The 22,910-nt window shown below is 44.0% G+C and overlaps 2 protein-coding genes across 3 annotated transcripts in view; one reads left to right on the top strand and one right to left on the bottom strand.

Annotated features, from left to right (window-relative positions):
- eps8l3a (EPS8 signaling adaptor L3a) overlaps window positions 1-22,910 on the top strand; it is a 273,109-nt gene that overhangs the window by 22,812 nt on the left and 227,387 nt on the right. The window lies entirely within an intron of this gene.
- The window catches only part of rad18 (RAD18 E3 ubiquitin protein ligase), a 31,209-nt gene continuing 24,128 nt past the window's right edge, over window positions 15,830-22,910 (bottom strand). For both annotated transcript variants that reach the window (XM_076037052.1, XM_076037053.1), the window contains one exon: window positions 15,830-16,414. In XM_076037052.1, coding sequence (XP_075893167.1) covers window positions 16,309-16,414 — 106 coding nt within the window. In that variant the 3' untranslated portion in view covers window positions 15,830-16,308. The remainder of the gene's footprint in view (window positions 16,415-22,910) is intronic.

Raw genomic sequence — 22,910 nt, 5'->3', positions numbered from 1 at the left:
CTATTGTCGCTGTGTGATTGGTGCGAGTGAGCGATTGAAGCAATGAGAAAGAAAAGCGGTGGCACCCCAAATTATTTCTTCCCGAATTAAAAATGAGAAAAATAGGAAATTGAAGATTTCCAGTTAATTTGATCAATCTAATGGCCAGTGGCTCCAGTTTGTCTGTGTTACAGTCTTAAGTGTGCCGTTTTCTTTGTGTCGTTACGTCCCATGACCTTACAAACACAAAATAATAAATTCTTTATTTTTTACGACTGCAATTGACTGTTATGGGCTGCCTCCCAGACAGTCGTCTCACTGGAACACAGAGACTAAACTGCTATTGTTGGACCACCCCAGGTCACCGTCATGAGAGTTAACTTTTGGTCGTGAGGCTGCCCAACACCAAAGACTGGTGGAATCAGTGCTTAAGAATCCTATTTAGCTGAAACAAAACATAATCCTCTTAGCCAGTGAAAGCTGGCTCATTACTCGGCTCTGTCGCTGGATTAAGAGGATTATGCTCGGTCTTCATTAATGCCATGTTTGGCCATTCAATCCAAACACTCAAGGGTTCATTGTATACCTGAGAAGACGAAATTGCATCCAACAGAAAGTGTCGTTTTTCCATTATTTAGAACTCGTACAGGTCACTGAATGCTGACTGGGCTTTGTGCATCCATATTCATCGCAGTTCTTTGTTCTTTTAATGCAGAAATGTCATTTTTCGGGCTGAAAAATCAGCCCTGCAGCATCCAGGCAGCTGCGCATTTGTGTCTCGTCTCTGAGCTGGAAAAGCAGAGAAAAAGCAGACAGAGATGCTGAGTGCAGAATAAATTGTGCAAACACATGCACTGTGTGATTTTGCTCACAAAAAACGGTATCACTCGGCTCTTACAAGCCAAGTGCTGTCTGAATACAACTTTCTCTCGCTCTCGCTCCGCCTCTGCACTTTGTGTGTACTCAACCTGCGTCTACTGTCGCAGTGTGCCACCAAACCGACCACAGAGACAGAGAACAGGAGAGGCCCGCTAATGAAGGGGAGAAAAAGTGCAGTCAGGCTTTCCTTTCCTTTCCTCCAGCTGCAGTGCTTCTGGTTTCCACAGGAAGACGACGACGACAGGGGCGAATTTCCCTGCTGATCTACGTACATCCATCATTCATTCATCATCCATCCGAATATATGACAGAAAAACAATAACTAAGGCAAGTGCAATCAATCAAAGAGGAAATGGGACTGACTGACTTTATTTTCTGTTCTGCAGCGATGTTGGAAGAGAGAGCAGGATGAAGTTGAACATGCACAGAATGCAGGGGTTGGGCTGTTAGTTAGATCAGCGTTTCTCAACTGGTGGGTTTGATTGGGTCGCGGCTTCGTGGCCAATTTCCCTTTTTCTGAAAAAAAAATAATGGATTTTAAATGATGTATATTTATAGAGAAAATGTTGGGCATTTATTTTGCTCACAATTCAATTCAATAATTTCAAGAATTTATTTACTAGACATGATGGAGAGTGGGCTCGAGTCCTGTGAAATAACTTGGGTTGCGACTTCATAACAAGGCGGGGGGGGGGGGGGGGGGGGGGGGGGATGGGGCTCTCTTTTTTTGTGACGGCGCTTATTAAGCTGTTGGAGAGGCCGTTTATTTCTTTAGCTAAACGATGCAATGCTTGAGAAACACATTCATGGGATGAGCAGCAGAGCCGAGGACGCGACCTGCACCCTTCAAACACCTGGCCAGATCTTCTCGGTCTCGACGTTTCTTATCCGTTTTCATTTAGGATCGGTAAGTGCCGACTGGTCGAGGAATCCTCTAACAGAACCGCCGGGAAGGTGCCTCGGTCAGAGTTTAAGAGCCACATTTCACCGATCCAGTTATGGTGAAAGGTCGCGTAATGCGGCGGAATTACCAGCACATAAAATGTGGAAATGTGCAAAAAATACGCAAAGACATAACGATCGCCATAAAACTGTCTGGCAAACATTAATACCGGTGCTTCAAATCGTATAAAGACATCGATCACTATGGGAGGACCAGCTGAGGAGCTGCCACACAGACGGTCGTGCAGCTCACTGATGATTCTGTTGTTGACGCTGTCTGCTTACTGATGGTACAAGTCCTGCGCAATACATTCACTCCACACCAATAAACTGCTTGCAGCCGAAGGAGTGTTTTGTGTCATGAAGCTGGCATTCCCACATTAATTCTGTAGTATGCAAACCAACGCAGAGATGGATGTGTATTGTGTCCTAACTTGTACTGCATCTGCCGCTGCCAAAAACCTTTTCATCTTCTTTTTGACACTGACGTGTGGAGAAACGTCTCTTTGCCGTGCAGACTCCCTGCATCAAAGAGTGGTGAACACCAGGACAGCAGCGTCTGTGTCACTGTTAGGATGAGCCGGGGTTTTGTGCTGTCCTGTTATGCTGTATAATTGGGAGACTACGAGTCTTATTGTGACAGGGTGTATTTGAAAAACATATTTTTTGTTGTTGTTCTTATAAAACAAACTTTCTGCCCAGCTGTTGGTTAACATTAAGAGATCTAATGAAGGATCTACATCATGCTCATCTAATAAAGCCTTTTCTTTTTTCTTTTTTCTTTTTTCTTTTTTCTTTTTTCTTTTAGGAATTCCGTGTCAGTGCAGCTGTTGGTTTTTCTCTTGCTTACTCAAGGATGTCTCCTCCTGCTTCTGCCCGAGCTGTACAGGTTCACTTTCATTTGTTTGATCACTCCCTGTCCTATCTGCACGCACTGTTGAATTAACTCACAGCCACAGCTAACATGCATCACTGAACTGAGTAAATGTGCAAACAATTAAAAAGTAATGCGGAGAAGGAGGGGGCGTGACCGAGCTCACTGAACAGAGACTGCAAGGAATATTTAAATGATTGGCTTTAATATGGATAAAGGGAACATTAATCAGGCATGACATTGAATGAAGACATCGAATGCGTAATGAGCTCATGCTGATATCTTTGCCAACACATGATCACTGTATTTGTAGAAAAAGAAAAAGAAGCCTTTATTAATCCCACATCGGGGACATTTGCATAATTACAGCAACAATACGATAGAAAAGAATGGAGATTATATTTAATTAAAAGAAATAATGAAATAAAATAAATAAAATAAGTTGAAATGAAATGAAAGCATTTTTAGGCTAAAAATATTTTTTAGCCTGACAGCAAACAAACGGCGATCAAAAACAAGATATCTCGCTGTATTATTGCGGATGCGCTGTGTGAAGCCACAAAGTGCACCGCTGCCCATGAAATTGGAATCATTTTCTTTTTTTCAAACACACATTTATTCCTATTTAAATGCATAAGTACCTACTTTTGACTCGCGGCAAGAACTGCATTTTACTGCCAAGGTTGCTTGAATTGAATTAAGTCATGCCTAACATTTGCTCGGTGTGATAAAAGACAAGTAAAAATGTTTTTATTCTAACTTTGTGAGCAACATTGAATTTCTATGTCATGGGTTGATAGACTGTAGCTTTGCGACATTTAATCAGGTCTGACTGTGCCCCAGTAAAAACTCTACACATCAACAGCTAACAACTACAGCAGTGTTCTGGTAGCTATCAAGCTAACGGTAAACGCTAAGCTAACATTAGTGTTAGTTGCTTCTTTAGCATCCGGCTGTTCAGCAAAGTCCACAACATTTGCTGAATTTTTTTGACTTTGTTGACAGTTGATTGATCCAAACCATATGACCTTGATGTGTAAATTCAGGAAAAAAACAACAACAAGTTAATGTTCATGTCATGTAAACTGTTGCTGACCACTGATGACACAATGTGTTCCTGAGGGGATGTGGGGGTTGGGGGGGAGACGGCGCTCTCAGGTTGAACAAGAGACTGAGACTTGCGATGCAGCAGGGGCTTCAAGAAAACCTCAAGTCTGCAGGGAGAGTGATAAGTGGCAGAGAAACATCCCGCGGTGCCAGTTGTTAATAATCCCGGAGAAAAGGAGCTGAAGAGAGACGCAAACAAACAGTCGGAGTCAAAGGTTTGGTTTATTGGCTGGGAACAAATTGCAAACTATCACTTCCTCTCCTACAATTACATCTCTTCTCTCTCTCTTTCTCTCTCTCACACACAAGCATGGAGCCTAGGGCAGGCTGTTCACTTCAGCGTTTAGTTTGGTCCTGCTCAGCTCCTCAGTTCAAAGGCTCACGCAGACGGAGCAGCAGCAGCAGCAGCAGCAAGTCAGGAAATAAATTGCCCTCCTTCTCCCTCCTCGTGCTTTCTTGATTGAGACGTTACAGCGGCAGAGAGTCCAGCCAAGCCTTTCGCGCACGAGGCAAACCTGCCCGCAGTTTGCTCCGTCGCCTCGCACAGGATAATGCGGGTCGAATGCGGGCCGGCCCCTGGCGACACGTCTAGTTCAGATAATAGATTCGACAACATGAACGCTGTGTTCTGTCTCCAAGGAAGCATTTAATTTCCCGGCTCAAGAAATGATTAAATGCATAATGTCCTAAGCCCCCTTAACACAGAGCTGTGGTTTTCCCTGCTAACAAGCCACCTTATTTACAATCAATCCCCCCGGACGGCGTCCGATCCGCCTTGATGGAAACACATTTGCTTTTCGCTCTCAGTGAGGCTCATGCTGACAGCCACCAGTGAGGGACGACATAGGGGCAGTCAAGAACAGGGCATCCCATTAGTTAGAAAGAAGAAGACAAAAAAGCCCCGCCCTGAGTCTGAATGCATGCAGCGGTCACGTGGAGGCCCAGCAGTCAGCGTGAGTCAACCTCCGTCCTCCTCACCTGCTGAAAACCAACGTTCAGACGGTGGAACCTCTGCCACTCAAATCCAATCTCCTGCTCCGTCAAACCTCCTGAGCAAAAGTCAACGGGCGGCACAGTTGTCGTCGTCGTTGTGTTTTTTGTTTTTTTGCTAATCGTACTGTATCTAATCTCGCTGAACTCCCCTTTCGGCCGCAGTCAGTCATTGATGCCTTGTCCACCCTGTTGAGCCTCAACCGTTTGGTCAAAAACCACAAATCTAATTGCCGTGTCAGGGCGGGGGAGAGAGAATAAGCGAATGCGGTGCCCTCCTTTGGAAGGACGCTCGAGTGAGTGAAGGAAGGACACACCAAGGCTGAGATGGTAGACGCCACCACCACCACAAAAAAAAAAACACAAAGACAAAACATAGTGTCATAAAATAACCCTCTGATAGTCTTCCCATTTCTGTGTAGGATGCTTCATAGCTGACAATTACTGTATTCTCACAGCAAATATTCATAAAGAAAAAGATTTTTAAACGTTTGCTCAGACAGGTTTGATTTCATTACAGATTGTTGACTGTATTGTAGTTTGAAAATTGTGTGTGTTTTTTTTTTTTTACTTTTTAACATATTTTCTTCCTTATTAATCTTGATAGTTGTTAGTTGGTGAATTATCAGTAACTAATGGCTGTTTGTCTCTCTGTGTCGCCCTGCGATGAACTGGTGACTTGCCAGGAGTGTGACTCCGCCTTCACCCTGGCACAGTTTGCATAGGCGCCAGAAACAGCAGAAGTGGCAACAGAAAATTAGCTTGAGAAAGTTTGGTTTAGTGTCGCCTTCTCGCACAAACGTGGCCGCAGAAAACATGGCAACGCTGAAGGCTGTGCCACAAACTGTGCTTACATTTCTTGATTATGTAAGGCAAAGGAACTGCCAGACCTGAACCCTGAGGGCCTTAATAAGGAGTTGCTTTTTAAAAGTGCCTATGGACAAAATAGATTTTCCAACTGGAGGACAAATCATTGGCAGATTTGCACAGTAAAAGTCACTTGTGAGTTATTTCCTGTTTTTCTCTGATGTGGCTGTAAAGCACTTTGTGATGCTGCTCTTTTTTTCAATGTAAATAAAGTTTGCTATTAAAGTTTGCTATTTAAATCAACTCAGTAATAAACAGTACGTTTTGGTACTGCAAGGCAGTGTACTACAACTTGAAGTACTGCATGTCAATAGTTCCGTCGAGTGCTCATTTCACTCCTTGCGGGGCCGCTATCAATTTGAAAAATATTTTTATTATTGCAGAGTGCATCGGGCCGACGACTGCCACCCTGCTCACCAGGGCAGTCAGTGAGCGAATTGAGGGACAAAATTAGTGGCTGGGGCCGGCGGAGAGGGGGGGGGCAGATTCAGCCCCAGAGGCCGTGCATGATTGGTCTTGTGTTTTCCATTTCCTGCCGGCTGTCAGACTATTTGTTTCGGATTTAACCTCCATTTCTACTTAACCTTTGCACAAAACCAGACAAATACATTAAGAATCGGCCCTGACAGACACACAGCGGTGAGTCGGCCGACGCGGTGGGAGAGGAAGAGGGGGAGGAGGAGGGAGAAGAGGGGGAGCAGGAGGGAGAAGATTGCAGCAGGGGAAGCTCGGCAGGGGGACGTATGCGGAGGAAACGCTTCCATCTGTGCGTGGTGACGTCTGGTGAGATGATGAGACCTGCAGGGGGTGGGGGAAGGGGAGGGGCAGGGGGAGGGGGGGGGCAATGCAGTATGTATGGAATTGGCCAACAGGGGAGTGTTGTGAGTGAGTCCCTTGAAGTTGGAATGGCAGTGAACGGAAGGCGGAGGCGACGAGCTGCTGCACCAAGGCAGATGTCGCGGCTGTCTGATGCCATTTGTAACGACGCGACGCGCTCGCACTCGCGCTCGCGCTGCGGCAATACGGAACGACCGCGACGAAACCTGATTACCGCCAGCCAGCCAGCCAGCCGGAGGAGCCGCTGTGGCAGACTGGCCAAAGACGGAGAGACGGGTTCTGAAAGAATTTCCACAAACGACACAAGGAGCCTCCCGCCACCGCCGGCTCCACCTGCCTGTCAGAGTTCAGCAGCGGAGGCGGAACACGTCTGCCGGTCACACTCGACAGCTCGGCCGCTGCCTTTATGTAAATGAGGTCTTAAGAACAGGTGACCTGTGAACTTGTGCATTAATGCTGAGGACAACATCTGTAGTGGAAAGAAAAAACAATATTCTCCGCGGAAGTTCTCGCTGAAGTTTGGCATATTTGGCTGTTAAAGGGAAAAATACAGAATGCACTTTAACTTCTATCAGGTCGACTTCATTTGACCTTCTCTAAACTTTAATGTCCAACATTTAACCCCTCCTGTAATTTGCAAGGTTGGAGGCGGTCCTTGATCAAGGGCCTCGCAAACTGTTTCATATTCAGTTTTTATCTCATGAAAAAAATGAGAACTATAGTCTGATTTTGACAGTTTGGTTTACGCCACCGAACAACAAAATGAACGTCAGGATGAAGCAACAATAAATAAAATAAATAAAACTAATAAGTGCATGTTGTAAGTCTGAGTAGCACGGAACAAGCCAAGTATGGACATTCCTAAATGAACAGCCCCAAAATAACAGCAAACTGTCTGAGGACTTCACTTATTTATAGCTTGTTGACTGTTGAAGCGGCAGTCCAGTTATTCACCGCCAGCCAGCAGGAGGTACAAACACTTTTGCCCTTTTGTGTCACAGTGTTCCCATAAATGTTTCTTGATTCACATTTTTTGAAAAGCACCTCGGAGACGTCAGTGGAAACTGCCGCAGTAATTTGAACAAACCTCCACTGCTTTAAATCCAAGTTTTGCTCACAGACACTGGAGGTGCTTGCTGCCGGGTTCACTGAGCGGCTGATGCAAATCTGGCCTGATGGAAACAGCTTTGTTGAAGAAGTGCTGATGCAGCGGGCATGCAAAGTAGAGAACTTGCTCCTTACTGCTGTCCCTCCCCGTATTTACGGGGGCACGTGGAAGATTTTCTTGTTGTTGTTGTTGTTGTTGTTGTTGTTGTTGTTGTTGTTGTGAGGTTACTACGAGCAAGAGTTGTGTTTTGTTGTTGTTTTTATGATGGCTCGATGGACATGCCCAGCAAGAGCGAGTAAATCTTCCGCATTCCGTTTTTCTGTCTTTTTTATAAAAAAAAAACCCCAACAACAACGAAACTATTTGTTTGACTGTCAAGTAGCGTCATTGTGATTCTAATTGCTGGCTGCGCCCCAGCCCCAGTTTATTAGCTCTGCTCTGGAGACTTGTTTGATTTGCATATTGCTTTATTTTCTACGGTCAGTTGAAAATTATGGCGGGATAAAAATGTCAAAATGAAATAAATAAATACAACATTAAATGATTACTTAAACTTCAAAATTTTAATCCTAAACATACCAATTTCTTTTTATAAAAACAACAACAAACCTTCAAATTACTTCACTATTGAAGACATTTTTTTTTTTTCATGCTCCGTGTTGCAGTGCATCATGAACATGTTTTGTCTGTCAACCTGACGCATCAAAATAAGTGGGCAGGTCTTAACACCTGATTGGTTAGCCTGCAAATCAAGTCAATGCCAGCTGATGGATTGATGCAGAGTTAGTGATCACATTGCGATACAATGGGTGGCGCTATTCACCTCTACATTGATTTAAATTCTTTTTTTTTTGTTCTTTTTTTATTCTAACAGCTAAAATTTCTGGATGATGTAAAAGACAATATGAGATTATTTAAACTGACTGGTGACCACTAAAGCTGTGACATGTATGATAGTGAAACCAGAAGGAACATGATGCACCACCAAAGACTTGCTTCAGACCAACTCTGGCTTCTTTCTACAGTCCAAAAACATGCATCTAAGAATTGGAATCTGTAGGTGTGTATGTGAGTGTGAATGGTTGTTTGTCTCTGTGTGGCCCTGTGATGAACTGGTGACTTATGCAAGGTGTCAGCCTGCCTTCACCCAATGGCAGCTGGGATAGGCTCCAGCAGCCCCCTGTGCCCTGAGCTCAGGAAGAAAAAGGGATTGAAAATGGATGGATGGATGATTATACATGTTTTCTTTTCACATTAGTGGCATTTCAATGAATTAATGACACACTGGCAATTTGTATGATACATTTTGGCACTTTTACTCCTCCATAGAAAATTCTGGTGTAATTCAAAAGAAAATGTTTCATTGCCCAAATCAGCAGCCCAGTCAAACACTGCAGGGGGGGATCAGAAGCAGGTGCTTCCAGCCGTTTCCTTCCAATTTCACTGCAGCAGCGAATTGCTTCACAGTTTTCGGTTCGGCATTGGATAATGTCACATGTCCTCCATGACACAATCCAGAATTTATCCAGTCTTGGGGAGGCTCGAGGAGAGTCCTCTGACCCCCATCCTCCAGGTGGACACTAGCACTACAAACACAATCACCCAATAGAATGGCTCAAATAAACCAAAATACACTGAAATACATGTTGGAAAGCTTTCTAAATGTATCAAACCGTTTAAAATAGAAGAGGCATTGATGGATGGATTGAAGTCTCCAGTGATGGAATTACTGATTATGAATCAGAAAACACAGTCCCCCCCACAAACCTCATTGAGGACATGAATCCAGCTGGAAGACAAAAAGAAAAAAAAAGAGGAAACCACCGCACACTCCAGTCCAAATGCAGTTATTTATTTAGACAACGTTTCGGCCCGTCTCGGCCTTTGTCAAGTCACACTGTGAGGTGGCAACAGGGGTGGTAGATGTAGACGAGGAGCAGGTACACACCTGGTAATGGCCAGCCACATGCAAGCAGAAGGAAAAAATGTGAGGCAGGAGAAAAAGAAAACGAGAAAAAAAAGAGTTTACATACATACGTTGTTTTCAAATGCCAAGAGAAAATACTTTTGAATTGCAACAAAATGTGAGAAGTGAGTCAGGAGAACATATAGTTACAATAATAGAAACAGATGAGTTGCACATCAGCCCATATAGGCATCATAAGCAAATCTGACTGATCTATATTTTGACCCTCTTTTTTGTACAATACAACAAAACTGTGACAAGAAGATCATCAGATCGTATTTGACATTAAGACCGTTCTGTGTTAGTGTGTTAAGATAATGGATATGGAAGTGTTCTCTCCTTAAGAGATGATCTAGATTTCCACATCTTCGAGGGAGAGAGACCTTCTCCATGTACTTCAGTGAGGAGATGGGACGAATTTCCTCGATAAAGTGAGCAGCTTCAGGGTAATTTAGAATCTTGCATCTAATGGTACTTCTATGCTGCGCAAGTTCTCTGCTTGTCTTCCCAACATAGGCCTTACCACGTGGGCAAGTGATCAGGTAAATGACCCCTTCTGTATTGCATGAGATGCATGAGATAACCCCCCTCCAGCTGGAAGACACACACAAAGTCTGAACCAGGCTCAGCTTTCTATACAATTCAATGAAATTTTAATATCTTTCAAAAAAAAATAAAAAATATCCGGACACATTATTAGATTATGGCTGTAGGTTTAGAGCAGGGGGCTATTCATCTTCACTGAGCCTGCACTCTCCTGCTGTCCTGTTGTTTTCTTGCACAACACACAGGACTGCAAAAGATGTAACTCTCCAAGGACAACAATGTCTTTCAGCTGACCTGCCATTGGGGCAGATTTATTTCATACAATTTAGTCACTTGTTCAAGAACATTTCTATTAATAGGTCGCAGTGGTTAGCGCTGCCTGCTCACAGCAAGAAGGTCGTGGGTTCGATTCCGGGCCTGGGACCTTTCTGTGTGGAGTTTGCATGTTCGCCCTGTGTCTGCGTGGGTTCTCTCCGGGTTCTCCGGCTTCCTCCCACACTCCAAAAACATGCATGTGAGGTCAATTGAACATTCTAAATTGTCCGTAGGTGTGCATGTGAGTGTGAATGGTTGTTTGTCTCTATGTGGCCCTGCGATGAACTGGCGACTTGTCCAGGGTGTCACCCTGCCTTCGCCCTATGACAGCTGGGATAGGCTCCAGCAGACCCCCGTGACCCTGAGCTTGGGACTAAGCGGGTATAGAAGATGAATGAATGAAGGTCCGGCGGGTTGATAGATTGTGCTATTGTTTAACGCTATTTATGTTCCTAAGAAGCACAAAGCTTATCAGTTTTTCATTCATTTTGAGAATAACTGAGGAAAACGAATCCCGCCTTCAATTAACCCGCTGTCCGCCTCATTATGCCCTCTCACTGGAGAGGTGTCTCAGCATCCCACAAGAGTCGGTAACTGGCAGTGACGGAACAAGAGCAGGACTGTATTAAAGAAGCAGCAGGAAGACTCACTTAGCTTTCAAGCACACAACATTGACTGCTGCATTTAAATGTGAGGACGCACTGTTTCAGGCCTCAAGCTTTCTGGTGCAAATTCACCAAAGGAAAGTTTTGAAACACTTACAATCAGAGGCTTGAAACAAGGTTTTTCTCTCCTCCACAGGGAGGCACGAAATCAGCTGGTGTTTCACAGAGCTGACAAAGACTGGCTGTTCAGACTCCCAGATGGCACCTGACTGCTGTGAGGCGTTCGTGTTCACTTTTCAAGTATGAAAAAAAAAGAAAAAAGTGGTGTCTGCGGGTAAGACACAAGCTGTTTTATGTCTCGCAAATTCAAAGAATCTTGGTAGAAAAGAGAAAACATAATTGGAAAATAAAGTCGATTCAGCAAACGTATGCCGGAGGGAAATTAGATTTGTGGAAAAGGGAAAGGATCAGCAAAAAATATGGTGCATTGGGATTTGATAAAAATAAATAAATCAACAGTTCTATTGGGAATCATCAATGTGGCTGTTTTGCATTGAGTTTGGAATTTTCATGTAGACAAGCTAAGCACAAAATTCAAAGGTGTAGTGTGACTTACACTTTACACTTTATTGGTAAAAGCTCCATATACTACCCATAACTATTCAAGTGTATAATTACTGAAAAATAATTTATTTGGTTTTACAATGCATAGAGCGGTTAGTACATGTAGCAAGGTTCACAGCTTATCGCCATTTTGCATTGCCATTTTTTGAGGCAGCCGGCGTATCCTCTGGATGCTATGCTGAAGCAATTTTTCAGTAACTTGCTTTACTAACTAAGCCCAGAAAATATCGGCCTGGATGTATTACTTTGGTGAAAGAAAGTCCGAAGGAAATCATATCCACAACAGTTCATAAATGTCAGAGAGAAGTAGACAGAAAGAACTGCAAAATGCACGTAATCGGCAGAGTAAAGTGGGTGAAGGTGCCTGGCTCGTACCGACACAAGGCGAGCTAGCGGCCTGCTAGCCATCTGCTAGGGCCTCGCTAGTGGCCCGTTAGCAGCAGCAGAATGTTTATTAGTGTGAGGCAAAAACATTGTAATGGCTGTCTTGTCTGACTTTAAACTTTGACTATTGAATTTCAATTTGGAATATGTGTATTTATGGGAACCTCATAATTAGAAGGAGTTCACTCAGTTCACTGCAAAGCTTGGGAACGAGTGAGTGAGCGAATGAGTGAACGAGCACGGAATCAAAAAATCTGATCACCGAGATGACATGAGGTTACAAACTGTACCTTAAAGGTATAATTTTGCTGAATGCATTCTTGTTTGTTGCTTTTGTGAAAAAAGAAGAAGTCCAGACAGGGCACACATGGAAGGGCAGACAGGCAGAGGACCCCTGTATAACCCCTGTAAAATCTCTCAAATGACGGTTGATTGACTCTTAACTGACATGACTGACTCTTGCTTCACGCACTGGGAATGAAAACAGCATCAACTATAGCTGAGACAGACAGTTGTTGTTTTTTTTACTGGGCTGGAAATAACTTGAAGAAACCCGGCTGAATGGAGAAGACATGAAGGAGAAACTGAAAGAAGAAAAAAAATGAAATCCTGATACTGAAGTTTGAGACTTGTGCACCTTATATTAGAAACAGCTTGGATTTGGCCCCATTTCCCAGGTATTAGCCGCATTATTAAGATCCAACATCTGCCATCGGGTATTAAATCACAGATCAACATTAGAATTTAGACACAATTCTCCTCCTACCTAATGCACAGCAAGCTAAATGTCATGCTCCCATCTGCTAAATTAGATTAGCACTTTACAGGTTAGGCCATAAAAGCTCCGGTGAAGGTGCAGAACGTGGTCAACAGATGGTGATGGTGGCTCCTCACTTGCTGCTAGCCTGTAACGCTACCGATGGCTATTTGATGGCTAGTGCCTTTTAACTTTGGTTCATCTATGAGCTTTCTGAGCTGAGGAAAGTAAAAGTGATCACTGACTGGTACAAAAGCTATTCTGTAACCTGGCACACCGAATGGAACACTTCCTGTAAGTGTATATGTATCTGTGTGTGTGTGTGTGTGTGTGTGTGTGTGTGTGTGTGTTGCATTGTGTACACGAGCCAATAGGTACGTACAAAAGCAAAAAGCAACATTTTAAAATGTGCATTCCATTATTGTGCCATAGGGAGCTGATGAATCTGGTTATTCAAAGAACAACAATAAGAGGACCTCATGTTCATTTAGCCTCCTTTGGTCCAGTTACGATTAAAACTATCCATAGATGTAAAGGTGTGGCGACAAGCTGTGACCTGTCAATCAAAGGGCTGGTTCTAATGTGATGGTAGGTCTCAGAGACGGCAGGTGAAGCCTTGTGAAACATTTTAAGGCTTCAGCATACAAAAAAAGAAAAGGTTGCTGATTTTATTTCCATCACAAAGGCAATAAAATCTTCATTCTGAAAATCACGGTCCAGTGGGACCCATCAGTCACTTTAAATACTTCACAAAGGCACTTCAGTACTTTTGTCAATCAAAGAAAAAATGACTTGAGGTTTATTTTTCCTGTCTTGGTCCAATATTGATTAAAAGTGACCATGGTAAGTTGCCGCTACAGTTTGATTGGCAGGTCAGAGCCTGTGAGTGTAGGACTAAACTTGTGCTGCACTGTGTCAAAGCAAAGTGTCCAGGAGGAGATTGGGATGGTGCCTCAGTGTGGGGCACAAAGAGAAGGGCAAAATGTTTCCATACATAGGATCATTTCCTTCATGTGCATACATCACAAGAGGTTTGGGTCCGCGAGCTGGATGATCAAGAGGAACGCACACCTTTCAACATGGGCAAAATAAAGAAATGAAAATGCAAGGCGGAGCGGGACGGGGCGGGACGGTGGGGGGATCGTAGGGGATGAAAGCAGGCTTTGTGTCTTTATTTCAGTCTAATTTCAAAGTATCCTGCATAATGTGTCGCCATAGTGGGTAAACACATTTACATATCATCCACAGCCTCCCCGAGTCGCTGAGAGATGTCCAACAACTCCTCACTTCACTTCCTTCCTCTGAGGGATTCCACTGTATATTTGCACTGCAAGTCTAATGTGAGAGAACAAAATCACTTTGCATTGAAAGGCGTGAACATAAAGGAGATAAATATGTTTGCAGTTTTCTCTTGGTTTTAGTTGATGAGCTGTTCTTTTTGTAGACAGAGTGTCCTGCCTGTAATGGCGTGGTGAACAAAGTCACAGCCATTCTGCGGGAAAATGATGTCGACTCAATCAGGCTTTTTTTTTTTTTTTTTTTTTTTTAACAAGTTATTGTGCTGCGGATCCTCTGGAAATAAATTACAAATGGAACATTAGTGATTGGAAATACCCCACCCCCCCACGAAACGCACATTTGTCTATTAGCCAAGCCGCTATTCTTTTCATTCCACTCCCGCCTCCCCCTGGTTGTTAAACCCTTAATCAAGAGAAATCACCGACCCTGCCGCCACAAACCAACCTGAGTGGCCCTGTTAAATGCCTGCCCCTCGCGTGCAGCACCGTGACGCTCTGATTGGTTACCCCGTCTTGCAGGGTTGGGAACTGTTCCAAAGGGACCTGGAAACGTGAGCATATGTAAACAAAAGCGGTGGAAAACTTCACCTTAATTAGCTGTGATTTATGAGCTTTTCTGGGCCCACCGTTTGCTCTGTGTCGGACGGATGACAAATACACCCCTCTCGCTCTGCCCCACCCCCACCGGCTTGGCATTAATGAAGCAAGTGGCTAAGGCCCGGCGGTGAAAGGTTTCAGTCCCCACGGACGTCTCCGGGCTCGGCAGTGGTGTCACCTGTCCAAAAATATTTGGCAAATTCAGGCCGGGACCGGCAGGGCGGTAAACACCGTTTTAATTAAGCCGGAGACAGACAGCCTGCAGAGGGATGGATGGATGGATACTGAAGATAGACACACTATTGAAGCAACAGTGTCTAACAATAATGTTAGCTTAGCAAGTACCATTAGCTAGATAGCGACTGGAACACTGGTGTTGGACCTTTTTTTTCTCCACAGGATTACAAGAACTGTACTCTGTTAGAAAGTACAATATAGACACTTTATTCACTCCAAAGGAAGGCAGTTTTTCATCTGCAGAATCATTCATCAGCAAATCAGTTCATAAAATAGTGCATAGAGATTAAGAGAATAATTAAAACAAAGAATTTGAGGTCATAAATAGTAAAAAAAAAAAAAAACAACAACAAAAAACTGAAATGTATGAGGCTGAAAGATGCCTGTGGCCATCATGAATGAAAGCATTGTGTACCCGCCTCAGTCCAAGGGGCCCGGACAAATTTTTGACTCCCAGGCCGGCTGTTTTCAATCTGTGTCTGCTTCCAGTTGTGTCCCCAGCTCACGCCTGGATGAAACCACCGCCGCTATCTACAGGTCCAGAGACTCCCCACAGCAGCAGTCTGGACGAGCTGGCCAGCAGCGGCTTCATCTGCTCGTTTTTAAATAAGCAGCAGCAGCAACGTGGAGCACATGCTGCAAATCGTAACAGAACAGCCGTAGGAGAGAGGCTGAGCAGTTTTACCAGTTAGAAACAAAACAAAACAAAAGAAGCATTAGTGGGTGAGGAAGCGGCGGCTCATTTATTTGACTGCAGGAAAAGACAACAATCTCTATGCATCTGCCACTTCAGAGAAGAAGGCCGCTCCATCACCCAACGCTTTGTTCTTTATGTGTTTGGGCAGCTGACTTGGCAGGAAAAACCTTCTTTTTTTTTTTTTTTTTTTTGTAATGCAGAGACTACACAAACACGGACAGTTAGTTTGAATTTTTCTTCAAATTTTATTTTCCAAGCATATTATACCAGGAATGGACAATTAAAAAATAAGATTAAGGAAGACAGAGGAAACAAAAAACGGCATATAAAAGACAAGGTTGTGCTTTCAAACTAAAGTGGTTTTAATAATTCGATGAAAACTGCTCACATTAGGACTGCATCAACCCCCGGCCACTCCCCCGCCAAAAAAAACCAACTTATTGTTTAAATAAATTTGATTCAATTTTGCTGTTTGCTAACGTCTTGTTAGAATCAAAGGGGCACAACTCGCTGGACCGAACGACAGAATGCGTTAAAAGAAGAAAACTGATGAAGAATGTGCAAGTGTAACAAATGTTTTGAAATACTGAAGACGCTGTGCTTGTGAGGTAAACTCTGTGATGTTCCACCGAGGTCAGTCAGAGGCTTCCTGTTAGCTTCGCTCGGCCGAAGGTGTTCCCGCTCCCCTCGCCGCCCTCCTCAACTCTTCCGTCTGCGTTTTCCTCCGGGGGGAGAATCTCTGCGTCCTCTCGAGCGGGATCTCTGCTTCCTGCCCGGAGCCTTGTCTGGTTTCGTCTCCGACTCTCTGTGAGGGAGAAGTTCGTGGAATCGACAGTCAGTCTCCCAGTAGCGGGATAAAAAAAAAAGAAGAAAAAAGTAATAGTAGAGAATTTTCACATCTTCAATGTTGCGGAGGAGGAAGAACAAGAAGTGGACGGCTTGCCCGAGAGGATTATGCGGAGGGTGACAGAGATGTTTCGACTGTCAGCTTTCCCCTCACGCCAGAGTGAATAATGACTGTTCTTGGTTGGACTGTAGTGCACCGCTTAAAAAATAACCCAAGGATGAGATTCCCTTCACTAGTCACCTCAGCTTTCTCCAGCAGCAAACCTCAGGTCATGTGACCACACGGGATTGACTTTTTAGCATGTGGCCTATCTGGTTCGTAATGCAAAAATGAGAAAAAAAAAAAAAGAAAAGAAAAAAAAGGGGGAATTACTTAAAGGTCCAGTGTGTAAAGTTTTGCTTGATTTATGATTTTTATGTTGGTAGAATTTTAATAAATTGCCCATAAAAACATTAATAAAAGAGAATACTTGCAGTACAATTAAAGTCATTTGGTTTTGCTAACCCTGGACGGTTCTTATTTAAAAAGAAGAATATGCATAGAAAGGGTATTGCTCCCAGTTAGCTGCGATCTTGCACCACCATATTTGTAAGGTACCAGGTGTTGGACAATCCAGGTCACCTGACAGCGTAGGGTGAACATTCATGACCTCGAACAAAACAATGAAGAAGGTGAATGAGGTATAAGTGTGCAGGCCGCCGTAGTTCACTGGCAAGCTCGGAAGAGGGAGGGGGAGTGCACGAGCGCTGCAGTCTAAGAAGTAAACACTTGATGTCGCTGTTTCTTCTCAAAATCTCCAAATAATACACACTTCACCTTTAAGTTCATCAAGTCAGTGATCAGCATTGGACTTGCAGAGCACTGCAGAAAATCTATGACTTTGTCAACAGACTAATAACCATTTCAGTTTCACCTGTACAGTTTTAAAGGCAACTGTTTGAAGTCAGACTTTCTCGACACCAACAATTCTGGATCAGCAGACTCTTCCTCGAGATGGTGATCTCTTGCAGCCGATGAACAGTTCCCGTTTGAGCCCAAGTGCATGTTGTTGGACTGTTGGAAGAAGCCATAGCACCCAGAGAAAACCCACTGGAACATGATGATATATCAAGAAAGTGGGGGTACTTAAGTTTGGCAAATGTGGGACACAACGACTCCCGAATAACTTGTTGCGTGTTCTTTTCGTCAGCCGTCGTCTGAGTCGCGAAATGTGAGCGGCGCGATGAAGAGGACTGTTAGACTCATTAATCGTTTCATTTTCCACAACCTCATCCCCTTTATACTCGGGATTGTGGGGAGAGCCGCAGCTAATCCCACACACCCTGGACAGCTCAATTGTCAATGAACTAGAAAATTCAGTGTGTGTGTGTGTGTGTGTTCGGGGGGGGGGGGGGATTTTTTTGTCCTCTTTTTCTATTGGATTCAATCAGAGCCTTGGTTACACTCGACTGCCCTGCTCCTTGGGACACCATGTTATCGATTGATGGGACACATCTGGAAGGAGTGCTGCAAGCCTTGGAACGAGCAAGAAAAAGTGAAGTTAAAAAGTTGCTACAGTGATATTAGTGGGACATTTAAGTGAAAACACGCATGGCCATTTCTTCACCTCAACATTGAAACAAAGGCCAACAACAGCCGTGGGTATAGACCAACAAAAATTCTCAGTGACTCAACTACCTTGCCATCACGTGACCTTTTTGTTTGGTGTTGTTTTTCTCGCATGAGGTTAAAATGTGAACAGAAAGTTCAAATACCGACTGTCACTGTACCAGAACATTTAGTGGGTTGTTCTTGGATCAGGCACAGTCATTTCATTTTTGGGGGTTAATTGTTCATTTTATTACTTTTTGTCCCTTTTTTCTAGTGGATTCAATCAAAGCCATGGTTCTGCTCGACTGCATTGCTCTTTGGGACACCATGCTGTCGACTGATGGGACACATCTGGAACGAGTGCTGCGAGCCTTGAAACAAGCTGTTTTCCCCTCTTGGACTACCTGCTGACACGTCAATCTGTCTTGCTCGCGTACGAGCTGCGGCTGGGCTCCACGCAGCCTGGCATGCAGCGTGAAGCTGCCGCCAGATCACTGAATCACCTCTGGCACGAACCTGCGAACGGCCAGGATCCAGTCCCTGAGAAATGTGGATGTAATATAGCCCTGAGAGTCACAGGGGAGCCTTTAGAGCACACACGCGGGAACACTTAGAGCACGACATGAAGGGGTCTCCTCAGCTGTCCCGAATGGGTCAGTATATCACCTCACGTCCAGTAACGAGGCTCTGCGCTTCTTATCTTGACTGTTTGAACCGGACAACCATAATTCTATCTTGTGGAATTTGGCTCCGACACACACACACACACACACACACACACACACACACACACACACACACACGTGGACGGAGCAAAGACGTCCAAGCGGACTGGATCATGCAGGACTGTTTCCTCTGCACTGGGAGTGGATCAACACTTTGCCAGTCAACACTTAACTTGTCAACGCCGCCGGAGTCTGATGAACGCTTGCTCGAGCAAGGAGATAAAGCTCAAACTGAGAAGGTGGAAAAAATACCCCAAACGGGCCTAATACCAGTCAGGACTTGGCTTCAGCCCACTGAGTTGACGGCGGATTTTCCGATCCCAACACCGCTGGAAAGAACATAGAAAAAACGCTGTTGGGTGGAGCAGTGGGCTTGGACGGTGCAGAGAGAGAGAAAAAAGGAAAGGACAGTTTTTGGTTTGTCTACAGGGAGCACCAAGTGAAATCACACTTAGATGAATGTGCTTCTGCGAGACATCAGTAAGAATCATCTCAGAGTTACAAGTCATCAAAGACGGAGAGAGTTTTTCAGTCTTTTGAGTGCCAGGGTCGGTCAACCAGAGTGCTCCGGAACACGAGCTTAACCCACCCAGTCCCTACAGATTTGCTCAACTGATCTGAAAATGGCAAACCATTCATTTCAATGTAAAGGAAAAAGGAGTGTAGGATTAACACTTGTCAAAGATGATGGCTTTTTTTTTTTTTTTTGTTCATCAAATGAGTGATTCGTTTGAGAATGGAACTACTGAGTGATTTGTTTGTTCACCGCTCGGACTGACAGCAGAAAGGGAACAGGGACCATATCAGGCTAAGGCGGCCATTAACGTCATACAGTTAAACAACTGCAGTCAAAACAAACAATCACATAATATGGATTGTCTGGTCTCTATTTCTCTTCAGTTGGCCCTCTGCCAACTGAAGAGAAATCACCTTCACCAGTCATAATCAAACTGTATTAACACTTTAACTGCTGCTTGTGTCATTGTGTAGCTGTCTGACAGTGTTCAGAAGTTAAAGCCATGCTCTGTCGATACTGCTTTACACGTGTTTCTTAACATGCTGAACTTTCATCTTACACCCATTATTTATTTATATTTATTTGTTGCAGAGTTCTTGAGTTTCTTCAAGTTGATGATGTAAATACCATCATGCACTGATCCATCTGGAGGTCCAAGTTGAGTTCGAATGATTTGTTTACAACTCACATTGCTGTTGCACGCTCGAGTTGCCCATGTCATTTATCAAGAAGAAAATGGGCGACAGTGGATTCAAGGTGCAGGGGTGGGATGATAATCCCGCTATTTTCTTTCCTTTCAGGGTATCTTCCTGATCTTTGCTGGAGCTCAAGAATGTTGGGAAAAAAAAAAAAAAAAAGGACCATTGCGGCCCGACAAGAGTGACTCTGAAGTGTATCAATAATCAGGGAGCGATGGTTGAAATTTGTACAAGGAACGAACAAGGAATGTTCAACGGCACATAGGCACATCCAGAGGAAGTGTAACACCCAGCTCATTTAAGGCCGAGATAAGCGTCTCCCTTTACCCGAGGGAGGAAAATATGTCCTCTGCGATTAGACTGCACTCCGACGGCACCTCAGCACGGACATCCACACTCGGTGTAAACACACATCTCCAGTTTCCTTATCGCGATCGGACGGCTATCTGATGGCGCCCCTTCCTGATCAACTCAACAGCATTACGACACTGCATCCTGGACGAGGTGCACTCCAAGCCGTCAACTTTTGCCTGAGCACTTTTGTCAGGCTCGTCAGACGCCTTCTGCTGAGGCCTCTTTTTTTTTTTTAATTTCCCCTGCGTTCAGCTTTTACCACCAACTCTCTTAACCCTACGGCCGCAATCAGGTGACTGAAGCCTCGGCCGACTTCGGTGCCCAAGGGACAAGACTTTAGGTCAAAAGAGTACTGTAGCTGCATGTTGATTGGGGGGTTCAGTCATTCAATTTCTTTCCCAGGTGTGGTCCTGATTTTATCCTGAACATCTCCGAATGGGGTTTGGCAGACTGGATAATAATCTCTCCTCTGTGTTTTAAGTCTGTTTACACATGTCAGTATGTAATGTGGTGATTTTAATTAGAAAAAACACTGGTATGTGTGACGGGTAGTTTTTTGGGGGTGAAATTTGGACTCTGTGGGGAACTTTAGAAGTAAATGCATCAAGTTGGTAAAATTTCATAGAAAAATTACAAGGCTTGGATGTGTGATGGACAATATGGGCATGGAAAGAAAAAAAAAAGAAAGAAGGAAAAAAAGCAAAAGAAAAGAAAAAAAAGGAAAGAAAAAGAAAAAGACAAAAAAGAAAAAAAAGAAAAAAAGAAGGGGAAAAAAAAGAAAAACAATATACATGGGCATGAAAGATGATGAGTTTTAAAAAAAAAAGTCAGAATTGGCAGTTTAACACAGTTGTTCCTCTATCCTAAATGTGCCCTGAAAGCTTAATCTATTTGTTCAATTTTAACTTCAGCGCACTTAATTCAACTTTAACAAACCCTTTATGAGGTGAATCAGTAGCTCGGAGTTGGTGGTGGAATTTAATGGCGCTGTTATAGCGCCTGAGTGAGAGGGTGGTAACCCCTGCGTTTTAAACTAATTGTTTTTCCACAAAAAGCAGTGTGGTATCAGGAGACTGATGGCTAATGTCGTCGTCTTAGCCGAGTTTTAATTATCAACAATGACTTTTGACTTGTCTGTCTGCTGTCGCACATTGATAATGGAAAAAAAAAAAAAACGGGGATAGCTGCATGGCAATTACTTAAAACAGTGCAGTGTTTATAAAACCCCAACTAAGTATATCTCCAACGCTAGCAGCAGAGTGAATGCGTGCACAAAGGCTGCTGGGCTGGGAGCGAGATGCTTTGCTGAAACCAGGTGCAAAAACAAAAGGCATCTTTTAGATGATTAGGATTATTGTGAGAAGTCTAAAAAAAAAAACTATTTTGCTTCATTGTGGACGAACAAATGTGACTATGACTGGGCCGCCACAATATGGGCAATTAAGAGGAAATGCAAAATTTTTTATTTTTTAACTAACAACAAAGGAAAAGTGAGACGCCGACAGCAGTTAACAACCAGTTTCAGTATTGTTTTTACAGAGACCATTTATCCACCCATCTGTTCGTCAACACGGAATTTAACACTCAACCCTCTTGCTGTGAGTGTTGACTGCTGCGCCACTGAGTCACCCCCAGCAACAGAGTCCACACTAGCAACTCTGAAATGCAAATTTAATTTCATCCTGCCGCTAAAAGAGAACGGATGAGGTAAAAAGGTCAACCAAGTCACGCTTCATCTTGTTTTGGAGCTTCGTTTGTTGTGCTTCTGCTTTCAACCGGCTTGCTTTCTCTTGCTCCTAATGGTAAATATCATGTGGATGTTCCGATTGTTTCCTACAATGTCAAGCTTGAGCCTTTTCCCCATAAATACACCCGGCGGATAAACCGGGGCTGTTTGATCTGGTAGGACGATCCTCTCACTTCAGCTGGTCGGCTGAATGAGGTGGCTGTTCTATAACATCATCATCAGATGGCGCTCACAGCAATGTGTGTCCTGCACCGGTAACGAGTTGAAGGAATGCAGCTCTCTGGGCACAAAGCATGTCAGGGGGAGAGAAAAGCTGCCGCTGACATTCTTCACTCCTCTCAAAGAAACAACAAAACAAATTGAACTCAAATAACTCAGCAGCCCAAGCTGGCTCTGCTCAGACAGACACCGGCAATTAGGATGTCAGTGTACTGATGTCCTGGGTCACAACATCACGGAGAGGAGGATGATTAGCCCACAGCTGTGCAGTCATCACTTGCCAGCACTGCGGAACCTCTGAAGACACATCTTCAGAAAATGACACAATTTCCTATCTATCATGTATCATGACACTAAAAATAATGTTGTGATACTAGCTCAGGGCGACAAGGTGGCGCAGTGGTTAGCGCTGCCGCCTCATAGCAAGAGGTCGTGGGTTCAGTTTCAGGCCTGGGACCAGGCAGCGACAGCACATTATCCCTCAATCAACATCTAACGCGGAGGCGAATGTGAGAAGCTACTAGATGTCAAGCATTTCTTTTTTTTTAAGTTGATGGGCGAAAAACAATTTTTCTTGACAGTTGCAATGGCGGCAGAATCACTT

This window comes from Nelusetta ayraudi, unplaced genomic scaffold (genome assembly GCF_046127955.1).
Source record: "Nelusetta ayraudi isolate G7.1 ecotype Tasmania unplaced genomic scaffold, CSIRO-AGI_Nayr_v1 ptg000050l, whole genome shotgun sequence".
Lineage (NCBI taxonomy): Eukaryota > Metazoa > Chordata > Actinopteri > Tetraodontiformes > Monacanthidae > Nelusetta > Nelusetta ayraudi.
The sequence above is the reverse complement of the archived record's forward strand: the minus strand, read 5'-3'. Positions and strand labels throughout refer to the sequence as shown.